Source organism: Ammospiza nelsoni, chromosome 28, assembly GCF_027579445.1.
Source record: "Ammospiza nelsoni isolate bAmmNel1 chromosome 28, bAmmNel1.pri, whole genome shotgun sequence".
NCBI classification, from domain to species: domain Eukaryota; kingdom Metazoa; phylum Chordata; class Aves; order Passeriformes; family Passerellidae; genus Ammospiza; species Ammospiza nelsoni.
This window is the reverse complement of record NC_080660.1, coordinates 285,344-305,712: the sequence shown is the minus strand read 5'-3', so window position 1 is coordinate 305,712 and position 20,369 is coordinate 285,344. Positions and strand designations below refer to the sequence as shown.

General features: G+C 62.3%; 5 protein-coding genes across 8 annotated transcripts in view; 2 read left to right on the top strand and 3 right to left on the bottom strand.

The window, feature by feature from the left end:
- ARHGEF11 (Rho guanine nucleotide exchange factor 11) overlaps positions 1 to 4,451 on the top strand; it is a 37,110-nt gene extending 32,659 nt beyond the window's left edge. The window contains exons 36-40 of the mRNA XM_059490480.1: positions 40 to 600; positions 2,133 to 2,225; positions 2,656 to 2,927; positions 3,401 to 3,647; positions 4,070 to 4,451. Coding sequence (XP_059346463.1) covers positions 40 to 600; positions 2,133 to 2,225; positions 2,656 to 2,927; positions 3,401 to 3,647; positions 4,070 to 4,095 — 1,199 coding nt within the window. The 3' untranslated portion in view covers positions 4,096 to 4,451. The remainder of the gene's footprint in view (positions 1 to 39; positions 601 to 2,132; positions 2,226 to 2,655; positions 2,928 to 3,400; positions 3,648 to 4,069) is intronic.
- A 193-nt stretch (positions 4,452 to 4,644) lies between these two features.
- LYSMD1 (LysM domain containing 1) lies at positions 4,645 to 6,797 on the bottom strand. Its single transcript, XM_059490485.1, has 3 exons — positions 6,613 to 6,797; positions 6,125 to 6,399; positions 4,645 to 5,741 (listed from the first exon to the last, which is right to left on the bottom strand). Exons 1-3 carry the CDS (start codon positions 6,706 to 6,708, stop codon positions 5,588 to 5,590), a joined length of 525 nt encoding a protein of 174 aa, XP_059346468.1. The 5' UTR covers positions 6,709 to 6,797; the 3' UTR covers positions 4,645 to 5,587.
- A 171-nt stretch (positions 6,798 to 6,968) lies between these two features.
- SCNM1 (sodium channel modifier 1) lies at positions 6,969 to 10,138 on the top strand. The gene is made up of 8 exons (XM_059490159.1): positions 6,969 to 7,083; positions 7,632 to 7,702; positions 7,785 to 7,873; positions 8,172 to 8,260; positions 8,511 to 8,596; positions 9,047 to 9,162; positions 9,253 to 9,361; positions 9,979 to 10,138. Exons 1-8 carry the CDS (start codon positions 7,033 to 7,035, stop codon positions 10,076 to 10,078), a joined length of 711 nt encoding a protein of 236 aa, XP_059346142.1. The 5' UTR covers positions 6,969 to 7,032; the 3' UTR covers positions 10,079 to 10,138.
- Positions 10,139 to 10,140: 2 nt separating this feature from the next.
- On the bottom strand, positions 10,141 to 15,189 carry TMOD4 (tropomodulin 4). 3 transcript variants are annotated; one of them, XM_059490155.1, is made up of 10 exons: positions 15,053 to 15,189; positions 14,416 to 14,550; positions 14,184 to 14,340; positions 13,324 to 13,446; positions 12,099 to 12,188; positions 11,240 to 11,370; positions 10,992 to 11,099; positions 10,702 to 10,845; positions 10,374 to 10,518; positions 10,141 to 10,217 (listed from the first exon to the last, which is right to left on the bottom strand). In XM_059490155.1, exons 2-10 carry the CDS (start codon positions 14,536 to 14,538, stop codon positions 10,195 to 10,197), a joined length of 1,044 nt encoding a protein of 347 aa, XP_059346138.1. In that variant the 5' UTR covers positions 14,539 to 14,550; positions 15,053 to 15,189; the 3' UTR covers positions 10,141 to 10,194. The 3 variants fall into 3 exon arrangements, with proteins under 3 accessions (XP_059346138.1, XP_059346140.1, XP_059346139.1); XM_059490157.1 differs by having other exon boundaries at positions 10,374 to 10,422; XM_059490156.1 differs by lacking the exon at positions 15,053 to 15,189 and adding an exon at positions 14,923 to 14,978.
- A 431-nt stretch (positions 15,190 to 15,620) lies between these two features.
- On the bottom strand, positions 15,621 to 20,225 carry VPS72 (vacuolar protein sorting 72 homolog). Of its 2 annotated transcripts, XM_059490185.1 has the most exons (6): positions 20,078 to 20,225; positions 19,094 to 19,246; positions 18,675 to 18,786; positions 18,191 to 18,370; positions 17,466 to 17,607; positions 15,621 to 16,664 (listed from the first exon to the last, which is right to left on the bottom strand). In XM_059490185.1, the coding sequence occupies exons 1-6, from the start codon at positions 20,192 to 20,194 to the stop codon at positions 16,301 to 16,303; spliced, it is 1,068 nt and encodes a 355-aa protein (XP_059346168.1). In that variant the 5' UTR covers positions 20,195 to 20,225; the 3' UTR covers positions 15,621 to 16,300. The 2 variants fall into 2 exon arrangements, with proteins under 2 accessions (XP_059346168.1, XP_059346167.1); XM_059490184.1 differs by lacking the exon at positions 20,078 to 20,225 and having other exon boundaries at positions 19,094 to 19,862.
- Positions 20,226 to 20,369: the final 144 nt, after the last annotated feature.

Sequence of the window (20,369 nt, the reverse complement as noted above, 5' to 3'; positions counted from 1 at the left end):
GGGAAACCCCAAATGCCGTTTTTCCCTCCCCACTCCCAGTGGAGACCCTGCGGCTCCTGATTGTCCGGAGGCTCCGGCCGGGCCGGGACCCCGACCCCGACCCCGAGGACGGACAGACGCCCACGGCCGGAGCGGCCGGACAGGGCAGTGACCCTCCAGTGTCCGGCCGGGAATTCCCAACGGCCGGCCCGGAATTCCCAGTGTCCAGCCAGGAATTCCCAACGGTGTCCAGCCAGGACTCGGTGATGTCCAGTCGGGAATTCCCGGTGTCCGGCCGGGACTCGGTGGTGTCCAGCCAGGATTCCGGGATGTCCAGTCGGGAATTCCCAACGTCCAGCCAGGATTCCAGGACGTCCAGCTGGGAATTCTCAGGGTCCGGCCAGGAATTCCCAACGTCCAGCCAGGACTCGGTGGTGTCCAGTCAGGAACTCCCGGTGTCCAGCCAGGACTCGGCCACGTCCGGCTGGGAATTCCCGGTGTCAGGCCGGGATTCTGGGATGTCCGGCCGGGGTTCCGGGATGTCCACTCGGGAATTCCCAGTGTCCAGCCAGGAAGGGCCGGAGAGGCCGGAGCAAAACGGGATCCGAATCAACCGGAAAGGTAAAGGGGGATCTGGGGGGATTTGGGGCAGGAATCGGGGCAGGAATTTGGGGGGATTTGGGGTGGATTTGGGGCAGGAATTTGGGGGAGTTTGGGGTGAGAATTGGGGGATGTGGGGCAGGAATTTAGGGGGAATTGAGGTGGATTTGGGGCAGGAATTTGTGTGGGATTTGGGGCAGGAATTTGGGGTGGATTTGGGATGGATTTGGGGCAGGAATTTCGGGGAATTGGGGGCAGGAATTTGGGGAATTGGGGCAGGGATTTGGGGGAATTTGGGGACGAATTGGGGTAGGAATTTGTGTGGGATTTGGGACAGGAATTAGGGGGCATTTGGGCCAGGAATTTCGGGGGATTGGGGCAGGAATTTGGAGGGATTTGGGGTGAGAATTGGGGGGATTTGGGGTGGATTTGGGCATGAATTTGGAGCAGGAATTTGGGGGAAATTGGGGCAGGAATTTGGGGGATTTGGGAGGATGGGGGGCAGGATTTGGGGCAGGAATTTGGGGGGATTTGGGGTGGATTTGGGGCAGGATTTGGAGTGGATTTGGGGCAGGATTGGGAGAATTTTGGGATATTTGGGGTGGGATTTGTGGGGGAATCAATGGGAATTCCCTGCAGTGCCTGACGGGATCCCTGCTGGGATTTGGGGGCTTATTCCAGGATTTGGGGTCTCATTCCCAGATTTGGGGTCTCATTCCCTGCTCATTTTTGGGGTTTGGGGTCCCATTCCATTCCCAGCCCTTTTCCCCAATTTGGGGTCTCATTCCCTGGGTGCCGATTTCGGGTTCGTGATTTTGGGTTCTGGGGTTTGGTGCTGATTTTTGGGTGTCGATTTCAGGGTGTTCATTTGGGGCGCTGATTTTGGGAATTCTGATTTTGGGATTTTAAATTTGGGGTTCTGATTTTGGTAATTCTGATTTTGGGATTTTAAATTTGGGGATCTGATTTTGGGATCGGATTTTGGGTTCTAATTTTGGGGTCTGATTTTGGGGTTTTGATTTGGGGTTCTGATTTTGGGTCTTGGTGCTGGTGCCAATTTTGGGGTGCTGCTTTTGGCTGCCAATTTTGGGGCCCCAGCTTTGGGTGCTGGGTGCTAATTAATTTTGGGTGTTAATTAATTTTGGGTGCTGATTTGGGGTTCTGGGTGCTGATCAATTTTGGGCACTGATTTTGAGGTGCTAATTAATGAATTTGAGGTTCTGATTTGGGGTTCTGAACGCTAATTTTGGTATTTTGGGGCGCTTCTTTTTGGTGCTGGGCACTAATTAGTTTGGGTTGCTAATTATGGGTGCTAATTAACCTCGGGTGCCGATTTCGGGGTGCTGGGTGCTAATTAGGGGCGCTAATTAACTTCGGGGTGCTGATTTCAGGTGCCAGTTAATTTCGTGTGCTAATTGGGGGTGCTAATGAGCTAATTGGGGTGCTAATTAACTAACTGGGTGCCAATTAACTAATTGGGTGCTAATTACCGCATTCCGGTGGCGGGGCTGCTCCCCCCTCCCCTCCCCCCCCCCTTTTTTTGGGGGGCCCAGCCCAGGAGGAGGGGCCGGATGAGGCCACGCCCCCGCGCGGCTGCAGCCAATCAGAGCCCGAGCTGCGGGAAGGAGGCGGAGCCAGCGCCGAGGGTAACCGGCCCCTCCCCCCACCCCCAAAAACCCCCAAAGGGCCCCAAAAACCCAAAAAGGGCCACGAAAAACCCGAAAGGGCCACGAAAAACCCAAAAGGGCCCCCAAAAACCCATCAAGGGCCACCAGAATCACAAAAGGGCCACCGAAAACACAAAAATGGCCACCAAAAACCCAAATGGGCCGCCAGAAACCCAAAAGGGGCCACCATAAACTCTTTGGGGGCACCAGAAATATCCCTGGGGCCACCAAAAACCCCACCAGGGGCCATCAGAAATCCTCAGGAGCCACCAAAAACTCAAAAGGGGCCACCAAAAATCCTCTGGGGCCCCCAAAAGTTCTCTGGGGCCACCAAAAATCCTCTGGGGACACCAAACACCCCAGTTGGGCCACCAGGAGTGGCCACTGATGTCCCCTGTCCCTCATGCAGGGAATTTCTTCTACCTGAGCCTCCCCACGGGACCCCCCCGGCCAGGAGGGGACACCCCTGGGGACACCAGGGACAGCTCTGGGGACATCGGAGACACCTCTGGGAACACCAGGGACACCCACGGGGACGTTGGGGACAGCTCTGAGGACACCAGGGACACGCCCAGGGACACCGGTGGGGACATTGAGGACACTCCTGGAGACATCCCTGGGGACGCAGAGCTGATCCTGGGGACCCTGGAGGAGCTGCGGGGGAAACTGCTGAGCCTGAGGGTGAGTGACACCGTGGGGACATCATGGGGACATCATGGGGACAGTGGGGACATTATTGGGAAACTGCTGAGCCTGAGGGTGAGTGACACTGTGGGGACATCATGGGGACATCATGGGGACAGTGGGGACATTATTGGGAAACTGCTGAGCCTGAGGGTGAGTGACACCGTGGGGACACTGGGGACATCATGGGGGGACACCAGTGGGGACATTATTGGGAAACTGCTGAGCCTCAGGGTGAGACTGGGGACAGCAATGGGGACATTGGGGACAGCAATGGGGACATCAATAGAAACTACTGAGCCTGGGGGTGAGACTGGGGACACTGGGGACATTACCAGGGACAGGGTGACATCACTGGGGACATGGATGGGGAGGTGGGGACGTTAAAGGGGTCCTGGAATGGGGACACGGGGGGACATCAAGGGGATGGGGGACACTGAGCTGTCCCCAGCCCGTCCCTGTCCCCACAGGCCATGGAAGCCGCTCACCGGCAGCTGCTGCGCTCGCTGGGCTGGGGCGACGCCACCGTCCCCAGCGCTGTCCCCAGTGTCCCCAACGTCCCCAGCGCCGTCCCCAGCGCTGTCCCCAGTGTCCCCAACATCCCCAGCGCTGTCCCCAGTGTCCCCCGGCGCTCGCCCCCGGCCCCGCGGGCACACGGGGCACACGGGGCACACGGGGCACACGGGGCACTCGGTGGCGCTGCCGCCCCCGGCGCAGGTGAGAGCCCACGGGGCACCCGGAATGTCCCCTCTGTGTCACCTTGCCCATACCCCATTATTTCCCCGTTAGTTTCCCATTCTCCCCATTATTGCCCCATTGTTTCCCCTGTTAATTTCCCATTTTCCCCATTATTCCCCCCATTATTTCCCCATTATTCCCCCCATTATTTCCCCATTATTCCCACCATTATTTCCCCCGTTAATTTCCCATTTTCCCCATTATTCCCCCCATTATTTCCCCATTATTCCCCCCATTATTTGCCCCGTTAATTTCCCATTTTCCCCATTATTCCCCCCATTATTCCCCCCATTATTTGCCCCATTAATTTCCCATTCCCCCCATTATTTCCCCATTATTTCCCCCGTTAATTTCCCATTTTCCCCATTTTTCCCCCCATTATTTCCCCCCTTCTCTTGCAGGCTGCGACGGCCCCGCCCACCTCTGACCCGGCGGGGGGGGATGGGCTGGAATTTCCCTCCCCTCCCCCAACCCCCCCCCCGGGAATTCCGGCGGGAATTCCGCCCGCACGGCCGGACAGACGGACAAATGCACTTTGTTGGGAATTGCCCCTTTTTGCCCCAAAATCCCCTATAAATATGTACGTACACCCCCCCAACGCTGTAAATACCCCCGGGTGACAGTCGGGGGTGACACGGTGACAATCGGGGGGTGGCGCCGTCCCCCCAAAGCCCAGGGGTGCCCCCGGACCCCGGGTTTGCCCCAAATGCCGGGTTTTGCCCCCAAACCCGGGCCCAATATAAATATTATAAATACAGAGCCCGGGGGGCGCTGCAAGCTGGGCAGGGTCCCAGGCCTGGAGTCGTTTTTGTGGGGTTTGGGGTTTTTGTGGGGTTTGGGGGTTTTAAAATGGGATTTGGGGTTTTTATGGAGTTTGGGGGTTTTGTGGGGTTTGGGGTTTTTATGGGATTTGGGTTTTTTTAATGGGATTTGGGGTTTTTGATGGGATTTCGGTGGGTTTTTATGGGATTGGGGGGAGTTTAAATGGAATTCGGGGCTTTTAATGGGATTTGAGTTTTTTAATGGGATTCAGGGGTTTTTTTTAGGATTTTTTTTTTTTTTAATGGAATTTGGAGTTTTTAATTAGATTTGGGTTTTTTCATGGGATTTTGAGGGTTTTTTATGGAATTTGGGTGCGGTTTTTTAATGGGAGTTGGGGGTTTTTTAAATGGAATTTGGGGGGTTTTTTTAAATGGAATTTGGGGTTTTTTAATGGGATTTTGAGGTTTTTTTAATAGGATTTTGGGGTTCTTTTTACATGTGGGAGGGGTCCCCAATCCTGGGGTGGGGGTTTGGGATTTGGGGATTTGGGAATGAGGTTTGGGAATTTTGGGATCCAGCCCCATCCCAGGGGGCACCGTGTCCCCAGAATGTCCCCAGATGCCCCTGGGAGGGCGGGTGTGACAATGTCCTGGGCGTGTCACAGGGTCCCCAGGGTGTGTCACACTGTCCCCAAAGGGGTGTGACAGTGTCCCCAGGGTGTGTGACCCTGTCCCCAGGGGTGTCACAGCCCAGCGGTGACAATGCTCCGGTTTATTTACAAGCTGGCAGGGGAGGTGGCACTGTCACCGTCCCCGTCCCCAGGGCTCCCAGCTGTCCCTGCGGCCCCAAACGGGGACAGGGAGGGGACACCAGGACACCTCCCCAAAGTCCCCAAAGTGTCCCCTCGGGGTCCATGGCAGCGAGGAGCGGTGGCACCTCCTGGTGGCACCTCCGAGGTCAGTTCTGGTGGCACATCCCGGTGTCACATCCCAGGTGTCCCCAGGGTCGGGTTCTTGGTGTCACAAGGTGAAGATCTCGTCCTGGGTGTCCCCAGTGTCCCCAATGTCCCCACTGTTGTCACAAGGTGAAGATCTCGTCCCAGATGTCTCCGATGTCACATTGCAGCGTCCCCAGCGTCCCCAGTGTCCCCACTGTTGTCACAAGGTGAAGATCTCGTCCTCGCTGTCCCTGAGCGCGGCCGCCCGCGGGGTCCTGGTGAGGGGTCGGGGTCCCAGCCGGGCCCCCCGAGGGGACGCGGGGACAGTCGGTGACACCCGGGGGGACGCGGGGCCACCCCCGGCTGGCCCGGGGCTGTGGGGACACGCGGGGACAGACGGTGACAGCGGGGACACGGGGGATGGCACTGCCACCGCCCCAGCGCCACCACATCCCCAAGCTTCCCTCTGGTGTACCCCAGTCTTCTCCCAGCTTCACCCCAATTTTCCCCCCAATTTTATTCCAATTTCTCCCAGATTTTCCCCAAATTTTCCCCCCAAATTTTCAACAGTTTTCTCCCAGTTTCACCCCAATTTTTTCCACATTTTTTTCCTGATTTTGCCCCAGATTTTTCTCCCCCAGTTCCCCCTAGTTCGCCCCGGCTTTTTCCCAGATTTCCCCCAGATTTTTCTCCCCAGTTCCCTCCCAGTTTGCCCCTGATTTTTCCCGAATTTCCCCCGTTTCCCCCCGGTTCGCACCTGGGGCCCGGGCCCTGCAGCCGCAGCGCCGCCGCCTCCTTGCAGCGCCCGATCTCGGCGTCCAAGCGCCGCAGGAAATCCGAGGCCGAGAGGTCGCGCCGGGAGCGGCCGGGGCCGTCCCCGGGAATGTCGCCGGGAGTGTCCCCGGGAATGTCGCCGGGAGTGTCCCCGCCGGTGTCGCCGGGGCTGTCGCGCTGTCCCGGGATGAGCAGCGTGGCTCGCAGGAAGATGCTGTCCGAGGAGTAGAGGCGGTTGGCGCGCTGGATCTGCTCCATCTGCGGGACGGGACCGGGATGGCACCGGGGACAGAACGGGGACAGGGATGGAACGGGACCAGCACAGGGACAGGGATGGGGACAGGGATAAGGACACGGACCAGGACGGGCAGGCGAACCGAACCGGGTCAGGACCGGCCCGAGATGACCCCTGGGGACCCCCATGGCCTTCCCTGCCCCCGGTGTCCCCCCGGTGTCCCCGGGGCCGCTCACCGTCACGCCGTAGCGCAGCGCCAGCCCCTGCAGGGTGTCCCCGGGCTGCAGGCGGTGCTCCCGCGGGGCCGCCCCGGCTCCGCCGCTCCCCGCCATGGCCCGCCCGGGGCTCCCGGCCCGGGGCTCCCGGCCGGGACTCCCGGCCCGGCCCCGCCGCTCACGGGGAGCGCTCGGCTCCGGGCCCCGCCGAACCGGCGCGGCCTCGCGGCCCCTCCTGGGAGTTGTAGTTCCACCCGGGCTATCTCCGCCGCCATTCCCACGGAAGCTCCCCGCGCTCGAACTACAACTCCCATCACGCCGCGGGGGCCGCGCTGAGCGCTCGCTGATTGGCGGTTCCTCCCGCCGGCTGTCCGCTGGGAAGCGCTACCCGGAAGCGGCCGTGGCGGTTGCCATGGAGACCGCGGCCTAGCGGGGCCCACCATGTCCTTTAAGCGCGACGAGAGCGACCCGGGGCCGCTCGGGGCGCTGCAGGTGGGGCCGGCACCCCCCGGGACCCCTCCCCGGACACCCCCCGGGCACCCCCCGGCACCGTCGGGCCCAGCCCCGGCCTCCCCCGCCACCACCGGCCTCACGCCCGGGCCGCGGCCTGAGCCCCGCGGGTCCCCCTCAGGCCTTCCCTGGGAACCTCTGAGGCCTTCCCTGGGTCCCCCCCGAGGCCTTCCCTGGGTCCCCCTTTGTCCCCTTGACCCTTCCCTGGGTCCCTTTGTGTCCCCTCACCCTCCCCACGGTGTCCCTAACTCTCTCCTGAACTCCCTGGGGTGTCTCAAACCCTTCCCTGGGTCCCTTTGTGTCCCCTCAGTCCCTTCAAGGTCCCCCAGGTCCCTCCCCGGCCCCACTTTGTCCCCTCAGCGCTTCCCAGGGCTGTCCGGTTTGGGCACAGTTTGGGGACAGTCTGGGGATGGTTTGGGGACGGTTTGGGGACGGTTTAGGGACAGTTTGGGGCCAGTCTGGGAATAGTTTGGGGACAGTTTGGGGCCAGTCCGGTGCCGGGGGTGACCGTGGTGGCCCCGTGTCCCCAGAGGCGCCGCGTGGCCGAGCTGCTGGCCAGCGCCATCCCCGAGGACGAGGCGCTGCTGCTGCGCGATGGCAGGTGAGGGTCTGTGATGTCCCCGGTGTCCCGCGGTGTCCCCAGCTGTGCCCAGCGTCCCTGAGTGTCCCTGCGCTGTCCCCAGGCTGGCGTGCTCGCTGTGTCCCCAGCGCCCCGTGTGTGACACCCTGCAGACGCTGCTGCTGCACCGCGCGGGCAGGAAGCACCTGGACAGTGAGTGAGGGTGGCCCTGCCACCTGTGCTGTGTCACCTGTGCTGTCACCTGTGCTGTCCTCTCACCCCATCCCTGTCCCCATGTCCCTGTGCCCTGTCCCCTCACTGTCCCTGTCCCTATTCCTGTCCCCTCACAGTGTCCCTGTCCCCTCACAGTGTCCCTGTCCCTGTGTCCTTGTCCCCTTCCTGCCCCTGTCCCCTCACAGTGTCCCTGTCCCCTCACCATGTCCCTGTCCCTGTGTCCCTGTCCCCTTCCTGTCCCTGTCCCCTCACTGTGTCCCCATCTCCTGTGTCCCAGACCTGCTCCGTTCCTTCGGGCGGCCGCGCTGTCCCCAGGTGACCCCGGAGGGACCCCAGGTGACCCCGCAGGAGGGCCCAGGTGTGCAGGTGGGTGTGGCCTGGCTGGGCGTGGCCCCAAGGGTGTGACACCAAATGGGCGTGGTCTCCGTGGGGGTCGTCTCCCCAGTGGGTGTGGCCTATGTGGGTGCTCTGGGCGGGCGTGGTTTCTGTGGGGGCGTGGCCTCTGGGCACGTCCTAAGTGAGCACGGCCTGGATGTGTGGGGGTGTGGTCGTGGTGGGTGTGGTCTGTAATGGGTGTGGCCTGCGGTGGGTGTGGCTCAGTGGGCGTGTCCTACAGGCCCCGCTGCTGGCCCGGACACGCCGCCTGGCCCGGAGCGCTCTGCTGACAACGGCCCCATACAACAGCTGCTGCAGGAGAGACAGGTGAGGAAATGGGGTAAAAACGGGCGAAAATGGGCAAAAACGGGAAAATGCTGAGAATGGCCCCGTACAACAGCTGCTGCAGGAGAGACAGGTGAGGAAATGGGGAAAACAGGGAAAATGGGGAAATGGGGCAAAATGGGGGAAAACCAGGGGAAGACACATGGGGAAAATGGGGGAAATGGGCAATGGGGGAAAAACGGAGGGAAATGGGGCTGTGGGGGAAAATGGAGGGAAAATACAGGGGAAAATGGGGGAAATAGAGAAACAAGAGGAAAATGGGAAAAGATGGGGAAAGATGGGAAGAAAACAGGGAAAAATGGGAGAAGATGGGAAAGGAGCTCAGGGATACCAGGTAAAACCAGGAACAAACGGGAAAAGGTGGGAAAGGGAGCCAGGGACAGCGGGGAAAGTTCTGGAATGTTTTGGGATTCACCCCTCTCCCTCTCCCAGGAGGAAGGGCAGCAGCTCCCGGGCCGGGATCCCCGGGATGATCCCAAAGAATTCCCCGACGCCGCCGGAGCCATCAGGGAGCCCCGGGAATGCCGAAAGCCCCGCGCACAGAGAGGGTGAGCAGACCCCGCCCGCCCGTTCCAGGGCATCCCCGGGAATTGCCAGTCCCGGCGCTCCCGGCAGCCGCTCCCTCCCTCCTCCCGCAGGCGCTGCCAGGGACCGCGGGCGGGGAAGGAAAGGGAGTTCCCAAAGCCCCAAAGAGGGGCCGAGCCCCGAGCGGCTGCGGATCCTGCGGCACCACCTGCACCTGCGCAGGTGGGTCGGGAGCGGGGGGTTACGGGGGAAATCCCGAAAATGTCCCACAAAAAAATGCCCGCAAAAATCCCCCAAAATATCCCCAAAAGTAACCCCAAGAATCCCCCCCAAAAAAAGCCCTCAAAATCCCAGAAAAGCCCCCCCCAAAAAAATAAAAAATAATTCCCCAAAAGTCCCTAAAAAAGCCCCAAAAAATCCCCATTAAAAATCCCCCAAAATATCCCCGAAAATTATCCCAAAGAATCCCAAAAAAAAGCCCCAAAAAATCCTCAAAATATCTCAAAAATATCCCACAAAAAATCCCCCCAAAATATCCCCTAGGTATCCCCAAGAATTCAAAAAAAAAAGCCCCAAAAAAGCCTCAAAAATCAAAAAAATCCTCAAAAAATCCTCAAAAAAGCCCCCCAAAATCCCCCAAAATCCTAAAAATGCCCCCCAAAAAATCCCCACAAAAATTCCTCCCAAATATGCAAAAAAAAACCCAAAAAACCCAAAAATATCCCAAAAAAACCCCAAAAATCTGAAAAAAAAACCAGAAATCCCAAAAAACTCCAGAAAAATCCCCAAAATTCCCCAAAGCCCCAGGAAATCCCCAGCTCCCTCTCCCTGTGTCCCAGCCGGGGCTGGCTCCAGGATCCCGCTGGGAACTGGGTCAAGGACGGCAACGCCGAGTTCGACTCCGACGAGGAGGAGCCGCCACCGCTGCCACCAGCCTGACGCCCCGGGTGTCCCCAGGTGTCCCCAGAGCCCCGGGAATAAAGTGGGAATTTTTTGGGACGTTTTTGCACCATTTTTCCACTTTATTCCCAGCGGTTCCTGAGCTCGGGGGGTTTTTAGGATTTCTTCTGTTGGCGACCTGGGGGCAGAGAAAAGGGGGGGGTCAGGGGACAGTGCCAGCCCTGGGGACGCTTGGGGACATTGAGGAGCTCCCTCCAAGGGTGGGGTCAGCTCTGGGACCCCCGGGTGACCCTTGGGGACACCTGGGGACATGGGTGGCGCCGGTGGCACTCACGGAGCTCGTTGTTGCGGGTGAGGGCGGCGGCGGCGCGCGCCCGCGGGCCCTGCAGGGTGAAGGTGTAGCCGAACCTCAGCAGGGAGGGACACTGCTCCAGGGTGGCTGCCATGGCCATCTCCACCGTGTCCCCGAGGCGCTGGCACTGCGGGGACAGTGGGGACACCATTGGGGACACGGTCAGTGGCACTGTCACACTGCTCCAGGGTGGCTGCCATGGCCATCTCCACCGTGTCCCCGAGGCGCTGGCACTGCGGGGACGTTGGGGACAGGTCACTGTCACCTCCCCTGCTGTCCCTGTCCCCACTGTCCCTGTCCCCATTGTCACCTGGTTGTCGAGGCGGATCTCGCTCAGGCTGTGGCAGCGCCCCAGGGCCCCCAGCAGCCGCAGCATCCCCGCGCTGGTGATGAAGTTGGACTCGAGGTTGAGGCTCTGCAGGCTCTGGTTCTGCTCCAGCATCTCGGCCACCGCCTGGGGACACCACGGTGGCACCAGAAGGGCACCAGAGTGGCACCAAGGTGGCACCATGGGGACACTGCCCTTGGCGTCCCCGGGATGGGTGGACAGGCACAGGGTGGACCCGTGCAGGGACACTTGGGGACATTTTGGGGACTCACGTTGGCCACCAGGTCGTTGCTGCGCGTGGCCACCAGGCTGAGGCTGCGCACGTGGGTGTTGGTCTTGATGGCCCCGCAGATGGCCTCGAGCGTGGGGACAGGGATGTCCTGGGGACAGCCGGGGACACTCGGGGTCACCTCGGGGCTGGGGTGGGACCTGGCGCCTTGGGGACCCAAGCTGGGGGTTGCCCAGGCCCCCCCGGGGACACGTTGGGGACACTTTGGGGACAGTGTCACCCCTGTGTCACCTTGATGTTGTTGAGGTTGACGTCCTGCAGCTCGGGGTCGTTGTCCTGCAGCCGCCGCAGCGTCTCGGCCACGTCCGTGGGGTTGGGGGGCTCGTCCGGCACCGGGCGGTACCGGTCCGGCTGCACCACGCCTGGGACAGCGTGGGGACAGCGTGGGGACAGCGTGGGGACATGGGGACACCCACCATGGGGACAGCGTGGGGACAGCGTGGGGACATGGGGACACCCACCATGGGGACAGCGTGGGGACAGCGTGGGGACATGGGGACACCCACCATGGGGACAGCGTGGGGACAGCGTGGGGACATGGGGACACCCACCATGGGGACAGCGTGGGGACATGGGGACAGCGCTCAGGGACACACGAGTTTGATCCCCAAAAGCTGCCCCAACCACCCCGTAGAGGCACTTGTCCTCTGTCCCCATCCCTGTCCCTTGTCCCCTCTGTCACTCACTGTTGATGCCCTGTCCCCCTGTCCCATGTCCCCATCACTGTCCCCATGTCCCCCTGTCCCCATTGTCACTCACTGTTGATGCCCTGTCCCCATGTCCCCATCCCTGTCCCTTGTCCCCTCTGTCACTCACTGTTGATGCCCTGTCCCCATGTCCCATGTCCCCCTGTCCCCATCCCTGTCCCCATCCCTGTCCCCATCCCTGTCCCCCTGTCACTCACTGTCGATGCCCTGTCCCCATGTCCCATGTCCCCCTGTCCCCATCCCTGTCCCCCTGTCACTCACTGTTGATGCCCTGTCCCCATGTCCCCCTGTCCCCATCCCTGTCCCCCTGTCACTCACTGTTGATGCCCTGTCCCCATGTCCCCATGTCCCCATGTCCCCATCCCTGTCCCCCTGTCACTCACTGTTGATGCCCTCGGTGTTGCAGATGTTCCCGCTGCAGATGGCGTCGTAGTACTGCTTGTTACTCATCAGCGTGTACATGCCCAGGATGGCTGCGGGGACACGGTGACACTGGGGACACCGGGGGGACACAGGGAGGGGACGCAGGGCCCCGCTGTCCTCCCGGGGAGGTGGCACCGGGAGCCAAAGGTGGGGTCGGAGCTGCCTTAACTGAGGGGACACCGATGGGGAGAGGGGACAGAGTGTGACACGGGGACAATGTGTGCGACATGGGGACAGCAGTGACAGGGATCTGTATGACACTTAGGTGTGTGACAGTGACATGGGGACACTGTGTGACACTCAGGTATGTGACACAAGGACAGGTGTGCTGTGCTGGCCTCGTGCTCAGTGTCCCCGGGTGACACTGAAACCGTGTGACGCTCAGGCGTGTGGCAGTGACACGGTGACACGTGTGGCGCTCAGGTGTGTGGCAGTGACATGGTGACACATGTGACGCTCAGGTGTGTGGCAGTGACACGGTGACGCTCAGGTGTGTGGCAGTGACACGGTGACACGGTGACGCTCAGGTGTGTGGCAGTGACACAGTGACACGTGTGACGCTCAGGTGTGTGGCAGTGACATGGTGACACATGTGACGCTCAGGTGTGTGGCAGTGACACGGTGACGCTCAGGTGTGTGGCAGTGACATGGTGACACGTGTGGCGCTCAGGTGTGTGGCAGTGACACGGTGACACAGCCCTTGGGGACAGCGTTACCCGAGGCCCGTCCTGGTGCCGCTCCCGGCCCCGCGGGGATCCCGGCCTGCGCAGAGCCCGTCCCATTGAAATCCCGTGGGAATCCCACCCCAGCCCCGCCAGATCCCAGTCCCATGGGAGTCCCACGGAAATCCCATGGAAATCCCCCTCCTTTACAAATCCCACCCCATTCCAACCCCATCCGTGTCCTCATTCCCATCCCAATCCCCGTTCCCCAGTCCCATCCCCGCTGTCACCTCTGTCACCTCTGTCCCCTGCGTCCCCTCTGGTGTCCCCGCGCACCGGCGATGTCGCACATCTCGGCCTCATTCCCAATCCCAATCCCGTCCCCGCTGTCCCCTGTGTCCCCTGTCCCCCCTCACCGGCGGTGTTGCACATCTTGGCGTCATTCCCAATCCCATTCCCAATCCCATTCCCAATCCCATTCCCTGTGTCCCCGCTGTCCCCTGTGTCCCCTGTCCCCTCTCACCGGCGATGTCGCACATCTCGGCGTCGGTGGCGTTGGCCAGCGCCTCCTCCAGCTCCGGCTCCAGCGTCACCTGCTCCTCCCGCGGCAGCGCCGGCGCCGCCGCCTTGGGCACAAACGGCTTCCCTGGGGACAGGGGGACATTGGCAGGGGACATGGGCACAAACGGCTTCCCTGGGGACAGGGGGACATTGGCAGGGGACATGGGCACAAACGGCTTCCCTGGGGACATTGACAGAGATGTGGGGACAAACGGCTTCCCTGGAGACAGGGACAGACATGGGGACATGGGCACAAACGGCTTCCCTGGGCATGGGGACATGGGGACATGGGGCTTCCCTGGGGACAGAGGGACATTGACAGGGGACATGGGGACATGGGGCTTCCCTGGGGACAGAGGGACATTGACAGGGGACATGGGGACAAACGGCTTCCCTGGGGACAGGGGGACATTGACAGGGGACATGGGGACATGGGGACAAACGGCTTCTCCAGGGACAGGGACAGGGTCACAGGGACATGGGGACAAACGGCCTCCCTGGGGACAGGGGCACGGGACAAACGGCTTCAGGTGGCATCATCAGGGTGGCCTCATTGAGGCTGGCACTGCTGTCACAGGGTTGTGACCATCCCGGGGCTGGCACTGCTGTCACAGGGGGTGACACAGGAGGTGACACTGCCAGGGCTGGTGGCCGTGCCCGGGGCTGGCGGGGGCCCAGCTCGCCCAGGACACCCGAGCCGCTGGCGAGGCCGAGCTAAATATAAAATATCCCCGAGCCTGGGGGCCCGCTCCCCTCCGTGTCCCCTCCGTGTCCCCAGCCCGTCCCCCCGCTGTCCCCGCGCTGTCCCCGCCGTCCCCAGACCTTTTTTCTCGCCGGTGAAGGGCACCAGGTCCTGGCGCTCCTCGGCCTCCAGCGCCTGCCGCTCCAGGTGCTGCAGGAGCGCGTCCCGGTCCAGCGGGCCCGTGGGGCTCTTGTGGGTCTGATCGCGCTGGCGCAGCCCCGCGGGCAGCAGCACGTTCTGGGGACAGCGCCGGTGTCACCACCGCCGGTGTCACCATCGCCGGTGTCACCACCGCCCTGTCCCCGCGCCCACCTCGGGGTCCATCTCGGCCAGCTCCGCGTCCAGCTGCGCCAGCTCCTCCGGGGACAGCTCCTGCAGGATCTTGTCCTCGTCGATGTCGCGGTACTTCTCCAGCTCCTGCCGGTACGGCGTCATGGCCGCGGGCACCTGGGGGCAGCGGGGACAGCCGTGGGGACACGGGGGGACAGCGGGGTGGCACCGGTGGGGACAGGGCGGGGACACGGGGGGACCCCGTTCGGGCCAGCCCTGCCGGGCTCTGGGGACACCGTGGGACACGAGGGGACGCGGCGGGACCTGGCCGTGCCGCCTCTGTGGCGACAGCGCTTGGGGACACCGAGCATACCCCAGAAGGTGTCCCCAACCTTTGTCACCTCCCAGGGTCACATCCCGCTCCTGCCTCACCCCCCAGTCCCGGCCCCGTCGGGGCTGACGGGAGGGACAAACCGCGAGTCCCCGAATGTCGCGACCCCCGAGTGTCGCTCGCTGCGCGCTGTCCCCGTGGCGGGGCTGGGGACGCACCTGCCGCGCCCCGCCGCCCTCGCGGCGCGGGAATTCCTCGGGGAGCGGCTCCGGGATCCCCGAATCCCAAACTGCGGGGGGGAGGGGGAGGTGACACGGCGGGGACAGCGCGGGGACAGCGCGGCCGTACCTGGGGCTGAACCCGCGGCCGGTGCCAAAGCCCCGGGCCGACCCCAAAGCGGATCCCGAAGGCGATCCCGAACGCCGGGGCCGATCCCGAAGGCGATCCCGAACGCCGGGGCCGATCCCGGAGCCCCGGGGCCGATCCCGAAGGCGATCCCGAACGCCGGGGCCGATCCCGGAGCGCTGGGGCCGCGCGGGGCATGAGATCAGCGCTTTATTCGGGCCCGGAGGGGCGGATCCGCGTCCCGGCCCTTATCGGGAACGGGGGGGCCCCGCCCCGGCCCCGCCACCCCAAAAACGGCCGCGGGGGACAGGGAGAGCGGATCCTTCCCAAATTCCATAAATCCCCACAAAGCTCCGACCCCAAAAATGGCCAGAGATAAAAGGGGGATACAGGGAAAGGTGAGGGGGGCACGGATCCGTCCCCAGTCCTATAAACCCCACAAAGCTCGAGGCGGGTTTGGCCCCACGAGCCCCGAATTCGGGGGGTGAAGGGGGTTTGGACCCCCCCAAATGGGGTTTGGGGGAGCTGGAAATGTTTTGTGGATTCTTCTGGAAAAAGGAATCCCATAAACTTTATTTTAGGCTTTTCTGGAGAAAGGAATCCCATAAACATTTTATTCATTGTAGGGTCTTCTGGAAAATGATGGGTTCGTGAACCTCGTTTGTTGCAGGATTTCTTGGTAAAACGGCTCCCACCCTGTATTTTTTTGTAGGATTTCTGGAAAAGGGTTCTGCAAACTTCTTTATTTATTGTAGGAACTCCTGGAAAAAGGGGCTACCACCACCCCACACAGACCAACCCCCAAATCAACTTTATTCCCTCATCCGACACCCCTGGTGAACAATGACCCCCAAAAAAATCATAACTCAAATGGGTGACCCAAATCCCCAAATCCCCAAATCCTGGGATTTCAGGCACTGCTGACACTTGGGAAAGGAGCCCCGCAACAAAACCATGACAGCTGTCAGTCCCAATAACCCGACACCCCAAAGCTCAAATCTGGGATCTCGGGCACTGGGCACGCTCTGTTTGGTGACGATTTTCTGCCGTTTTAGGAAGAACACCCCGACACCCCAAAATCCCAAATCTATGGTATTTTCTGCCATTTTAGGAAGAACATTACCACACCCCAAACCCCAGATTCCAAACCCCAGCTGTCAGGCACTGGGCACGCTCTGTTTGATGACGATTTTCTGCTGTTATAGGAAGAACACCCCAACACCCCAAACCCCAAATCCCATATCCGTGGTGTCAGGCACTGGGCACGCTCTGTTTGATGACGATTTTCTGCCGCCCGGGCCGTGCCCCGGTGCCATCCCCGGCCCCTGCAGCCGTGCCCACGGCGGCGGCGGCGGCGCTGGGCAGCCCGTGCGCCGTCACGTACTTGCGGTAGGCCTCGCGGATGATGCGGAAGGCGCGGGCGTTGGCGTAGGGGATGTCGGTGATGGGGTCGCGGTAGAGCGCGGGTTTGTGCGTCACCGGGCACAGCTCCCGCACCGGCAGCCGCGGCGCCCGCGCCCGCGGGAAGCAGCGCTCGAAGGTGGCGTCGTCGCTGAAGGAGATGAACGTGCGCGAGCACTTGGCCGGCGACGGCGGCTGCGCCTCGGGGTCCAGCCTGGAACGGAGGGGACGGGGTGGGGACGGGGCTGGGGATCCCACCAGGGGGCTTGGGGGTCCTTAGGGGTCTGGGGGCTCGGAAAGTGCAGCTCCAATGGGGGATTCCAAAGGGGTCTGGGGGCTTGAAAGGTGAGGGTCCAGTGGGGGACTTGGGTGGCCCTCAAAGGGGACCCAAAAGGGGGGATTCCTATGGGGTCTGGGAGCTCGGAAAGTGCATCTCCAATGGGGGATTTGGGGCGGCCAAAAGGGGGATTCCTAAGGGGTCTGGGGGCTTGAAAGGTGAGGGTCCAATGGGGGACTTGGGTGGCCCTTGAAGGGGACCCAAAAAGGGGAATTCCTAAGGGATTTGGGGGCTCAAAGGTGAGGATACAGTGGGGAATTTGGGATCGCCAGGGTGGTGCTTAGAAACTGTGAATCCCATAGGATTTGGGGCCTCAAAAACTGCTTCTCCAATGGAGGATTTGGGGTTTGTGGTGGTGCCCATGAACTGCGACTCCAAAGGGATTTGGGGCCTCAAAAACTGTGACTCCAATGGGGAGTTTGAGATTGCCAAGGTGGAGCTCAAAAAATGCTTTTCCCATGAGATTTGGAGCCCAAAATCTGTTTTTCCCATGGGATTTGGGGCTCAAAACCTGCTTTTCCCATGGGATTTAGGGGGTTCCAAGGTGGCAGCCCCAGGCTGGGATCCAGTGCCCAAATGCCCCCCCAGAACCGGGATTTTGGGGTCTGGGAGCTCTGGGGCGCTGCCCAGCCCCTCGGGGGCAGCCCCAGGCTGGATCTGGGGCTCTGGGGCACTCACCCCTCGACGTCCACGGGGTCATCGCGGCCGGGCTCGGGCAGCAGGGGCATGGTCAGCGACCAGTAGCGGATCACGGGGCCCACGATCTTCCTCTTCTTCTGCACCTGCTTCTTCTTGTCTGCCTCCAGCCGCTCGTAGTTCTCTGGGGGCGGGAATGGGGGCAGGAATGGGGCAGGAATGGGGGCAGGAATGGGGATGGGAATGGGATCAGGAATGGGGCAGGAATGGGGGCAGGAATTGGGGCAGGAATGGGATCAGGAATGGGGCAGGAATGGGGGCGGGAATGGGGGCGGGAATGGGGGCAGGAATGGGGCAGGAATGGGATCGGGAATGGGGGCAGGAATGGGGCAGGAATGGGATCAGGAATGGGGCAGGAATGGGATCGGGAATGGGGGCAGGAATGGGGCAGGAATGGGGGCAGGAATGGGGGCAGGAATGGGGCAGGAATGGGGCAGGAATGGGATCGGGAATGGGGGCAGGAATGGGATCAGGAATGGGGGCAGGAATGGGGGTGGCAATGGGATCAGGAATGGGGGCAGGAATGGGGGTGGCAATGGGATCAGGAATGGGGGCAGGAATGGGGGCAGGAATGGGGCAGGAACAGCTCAGCCCAGCACAGGGACATTGCAGCGCTGCCAAGTCTGATCCTGGGATCCCTGTGCCATTCCCAGTGTCCCTGTCCCAGTGTCCCAGCCCCATTCCCAATCCCAACCCTGTTCCCTCACCCAGGGAGCGCAGGTTGATCTCCTCGGTGATCTTGGCCTCCTCCAGCAGCTCCTCCTGCGTCAGGGGCCGCTCGTAGCTCGTCCCTCCCTTCTTCCTCTTGGACTGCACCTGGCGCTCCTGGAGCCGCAGGAACGTCTGCCGGGTGTGCTCCGTGGTGGACTGCCGCATGTGCTTCCTGCCTGGAGAGACACGGGAACAAACACAGACCCGTGGATCACCCAGAGATCCCTGGGATCCCCATCCCAACCCCTGGAGAACCAGCAGCTCCCCCAGAGGATCCCATTTCCAGCTGGGATCACCACGACCCTGCTCCCACCCCATCCCCACCCCACTCCCACTCCCATTCCCATTCCCACTCCCACTCCCATTCCCATCCCCACTCCCATTCCCATCCCCACTCCCATTCCCATCCCCACCCCATTCCCATCCCCATCCCCACGCCATCCCCACTCCCACTGCCATCCCCATCCCGCCCTCGCTCACTGTCTCCCCCGTCCTCCTGCAGCTCCAGGGGCGCGGCTTTCGCCTCCCGGCCCCGCTGGGCGCCTCCCCGCGGCCCCTCGGCCTTCTTGGCCCGCAGGCTCTTGAGCGGCTCCTGCAGGGACGGACGGAGGGGGGACACACACCGGCCGGGATGGGCGGGAATTCCCGGGATTAGCATCGGGAAGGGCTCGGCACCCCCAGAACAGCTCGGTACCCCGGGGAAGGGCTCAGGATCAGGAGGATCTCCCCGGAAAAGCCCCCGGTAAGGGCTCGGTACCTCCAGAACAGCTCAGTACCCCCCGGGAAGGGCTCAGGATCAGGGAATTTCCCCGGAGCAGCCCCGGTAAGGGCTCGGTATCCCCGGAAAGGGCTCGGGACGGGAGGATTTTCCCGGAAAAGGCCCGGTAAGAGCTCGGTACCCGGTAGGCCTTGGTGAGCACGCGGCGCCGCCGGCGGGGCTCGGCCTCGTCCTGCTCCGAGCCCGGCTCGTCGCCCTCATCGATGTCGAAGTCAGAGTCAACCTCGTCATCGCTGTCGGAGTGATCGCCGCGGTACTCGTCATCGCCGGACTCCTGGGGTAACAGAAACATTGGGAGCGGTGGGAACGGGAACCGTGGGGTCCTGCAGAGCGATCGCCCAGGCAGGCATCGCCACCGGGCTCCTGGGAGTGGGGTAAACGTTGGGAACACTGGGATTTGGAACTGTGGGATCGCCGCGGTACCGGTCATCACCGGACTCCTGGGAGTGGGATAAACATCGGGAATGTCGGGAATACGGAAATGCTGGGGACCATGGAATCCCACCCAGGGATCTTGCACAGGACTCACTGTCCCCAGGCTCCTGGGATGGGGAATATTGGGAATATGGGAATGGTGGGAATGGTGGGAACAGGGGATTGGGAACCACAGAATCCCACCGAGCGCTCATCATCCCTGGACTCCCGGGGCAACAGGAACATTGGGAATGTTGGGACTGGGGGCCATGGGATCCCACTGAGGCCTGGCGTGGGGAATGCTGGGAGTGTGGGAACGTTGGGAACCATGGGATCCCACGCAGGGATCCCCACAGTGCTCGTTGTGCCCAGACTCCGGTGGGACACGGGGATGGATCCGCCTGGGACCCGTTATCCTGGGATTTATCCCGTTGTCCCGGAACCGCACAGGGATGCAGCACCCGGGGGTCCCCAATAGCTCCTCCCGGAACACCCCGCACTGTTCGCACATCCCCGTTCCCCCGACATCCCCCGGCACCCCCCGCTCCCCTTACGCTTCCCGCCTCCCGCCGCCCCGCTCGGAGCGCCGGGCCCGCTCCCGCCGCGCCCCCGCCGCGCTCCCGCCGCGCCCCCGCCGCGCCCCCGCCGCGCCCCCGCCGCGCCCCCGCCGCGCCCCCGGGGCTCGGCTCGCCTCGTTGAAGCCGCCGTAGGTGGTCTGGTAGAACTCGTCCTCCTCCTCGGCCTGCAGCAGCCCCGAGAGGCGATTGCCGGCCGTGCGCCGCGGGGCGCGGCCCTCCGCCAGGCTCATCTCGGCGCTCCGCCCGCCCGCCTGCCGCCGCCGCGCGGCCGGACACGGCGAGCGCCGAGCGATCGATGGGCGGGGACGGAGCCAGCGACACCGCGCGGGGAGAGGGGGAACTGCGGGTGACGTCATCGCCATCGGGGTGACGTCAGCGTGTTCGAGGTAGTGGCGCTGTGTTTGG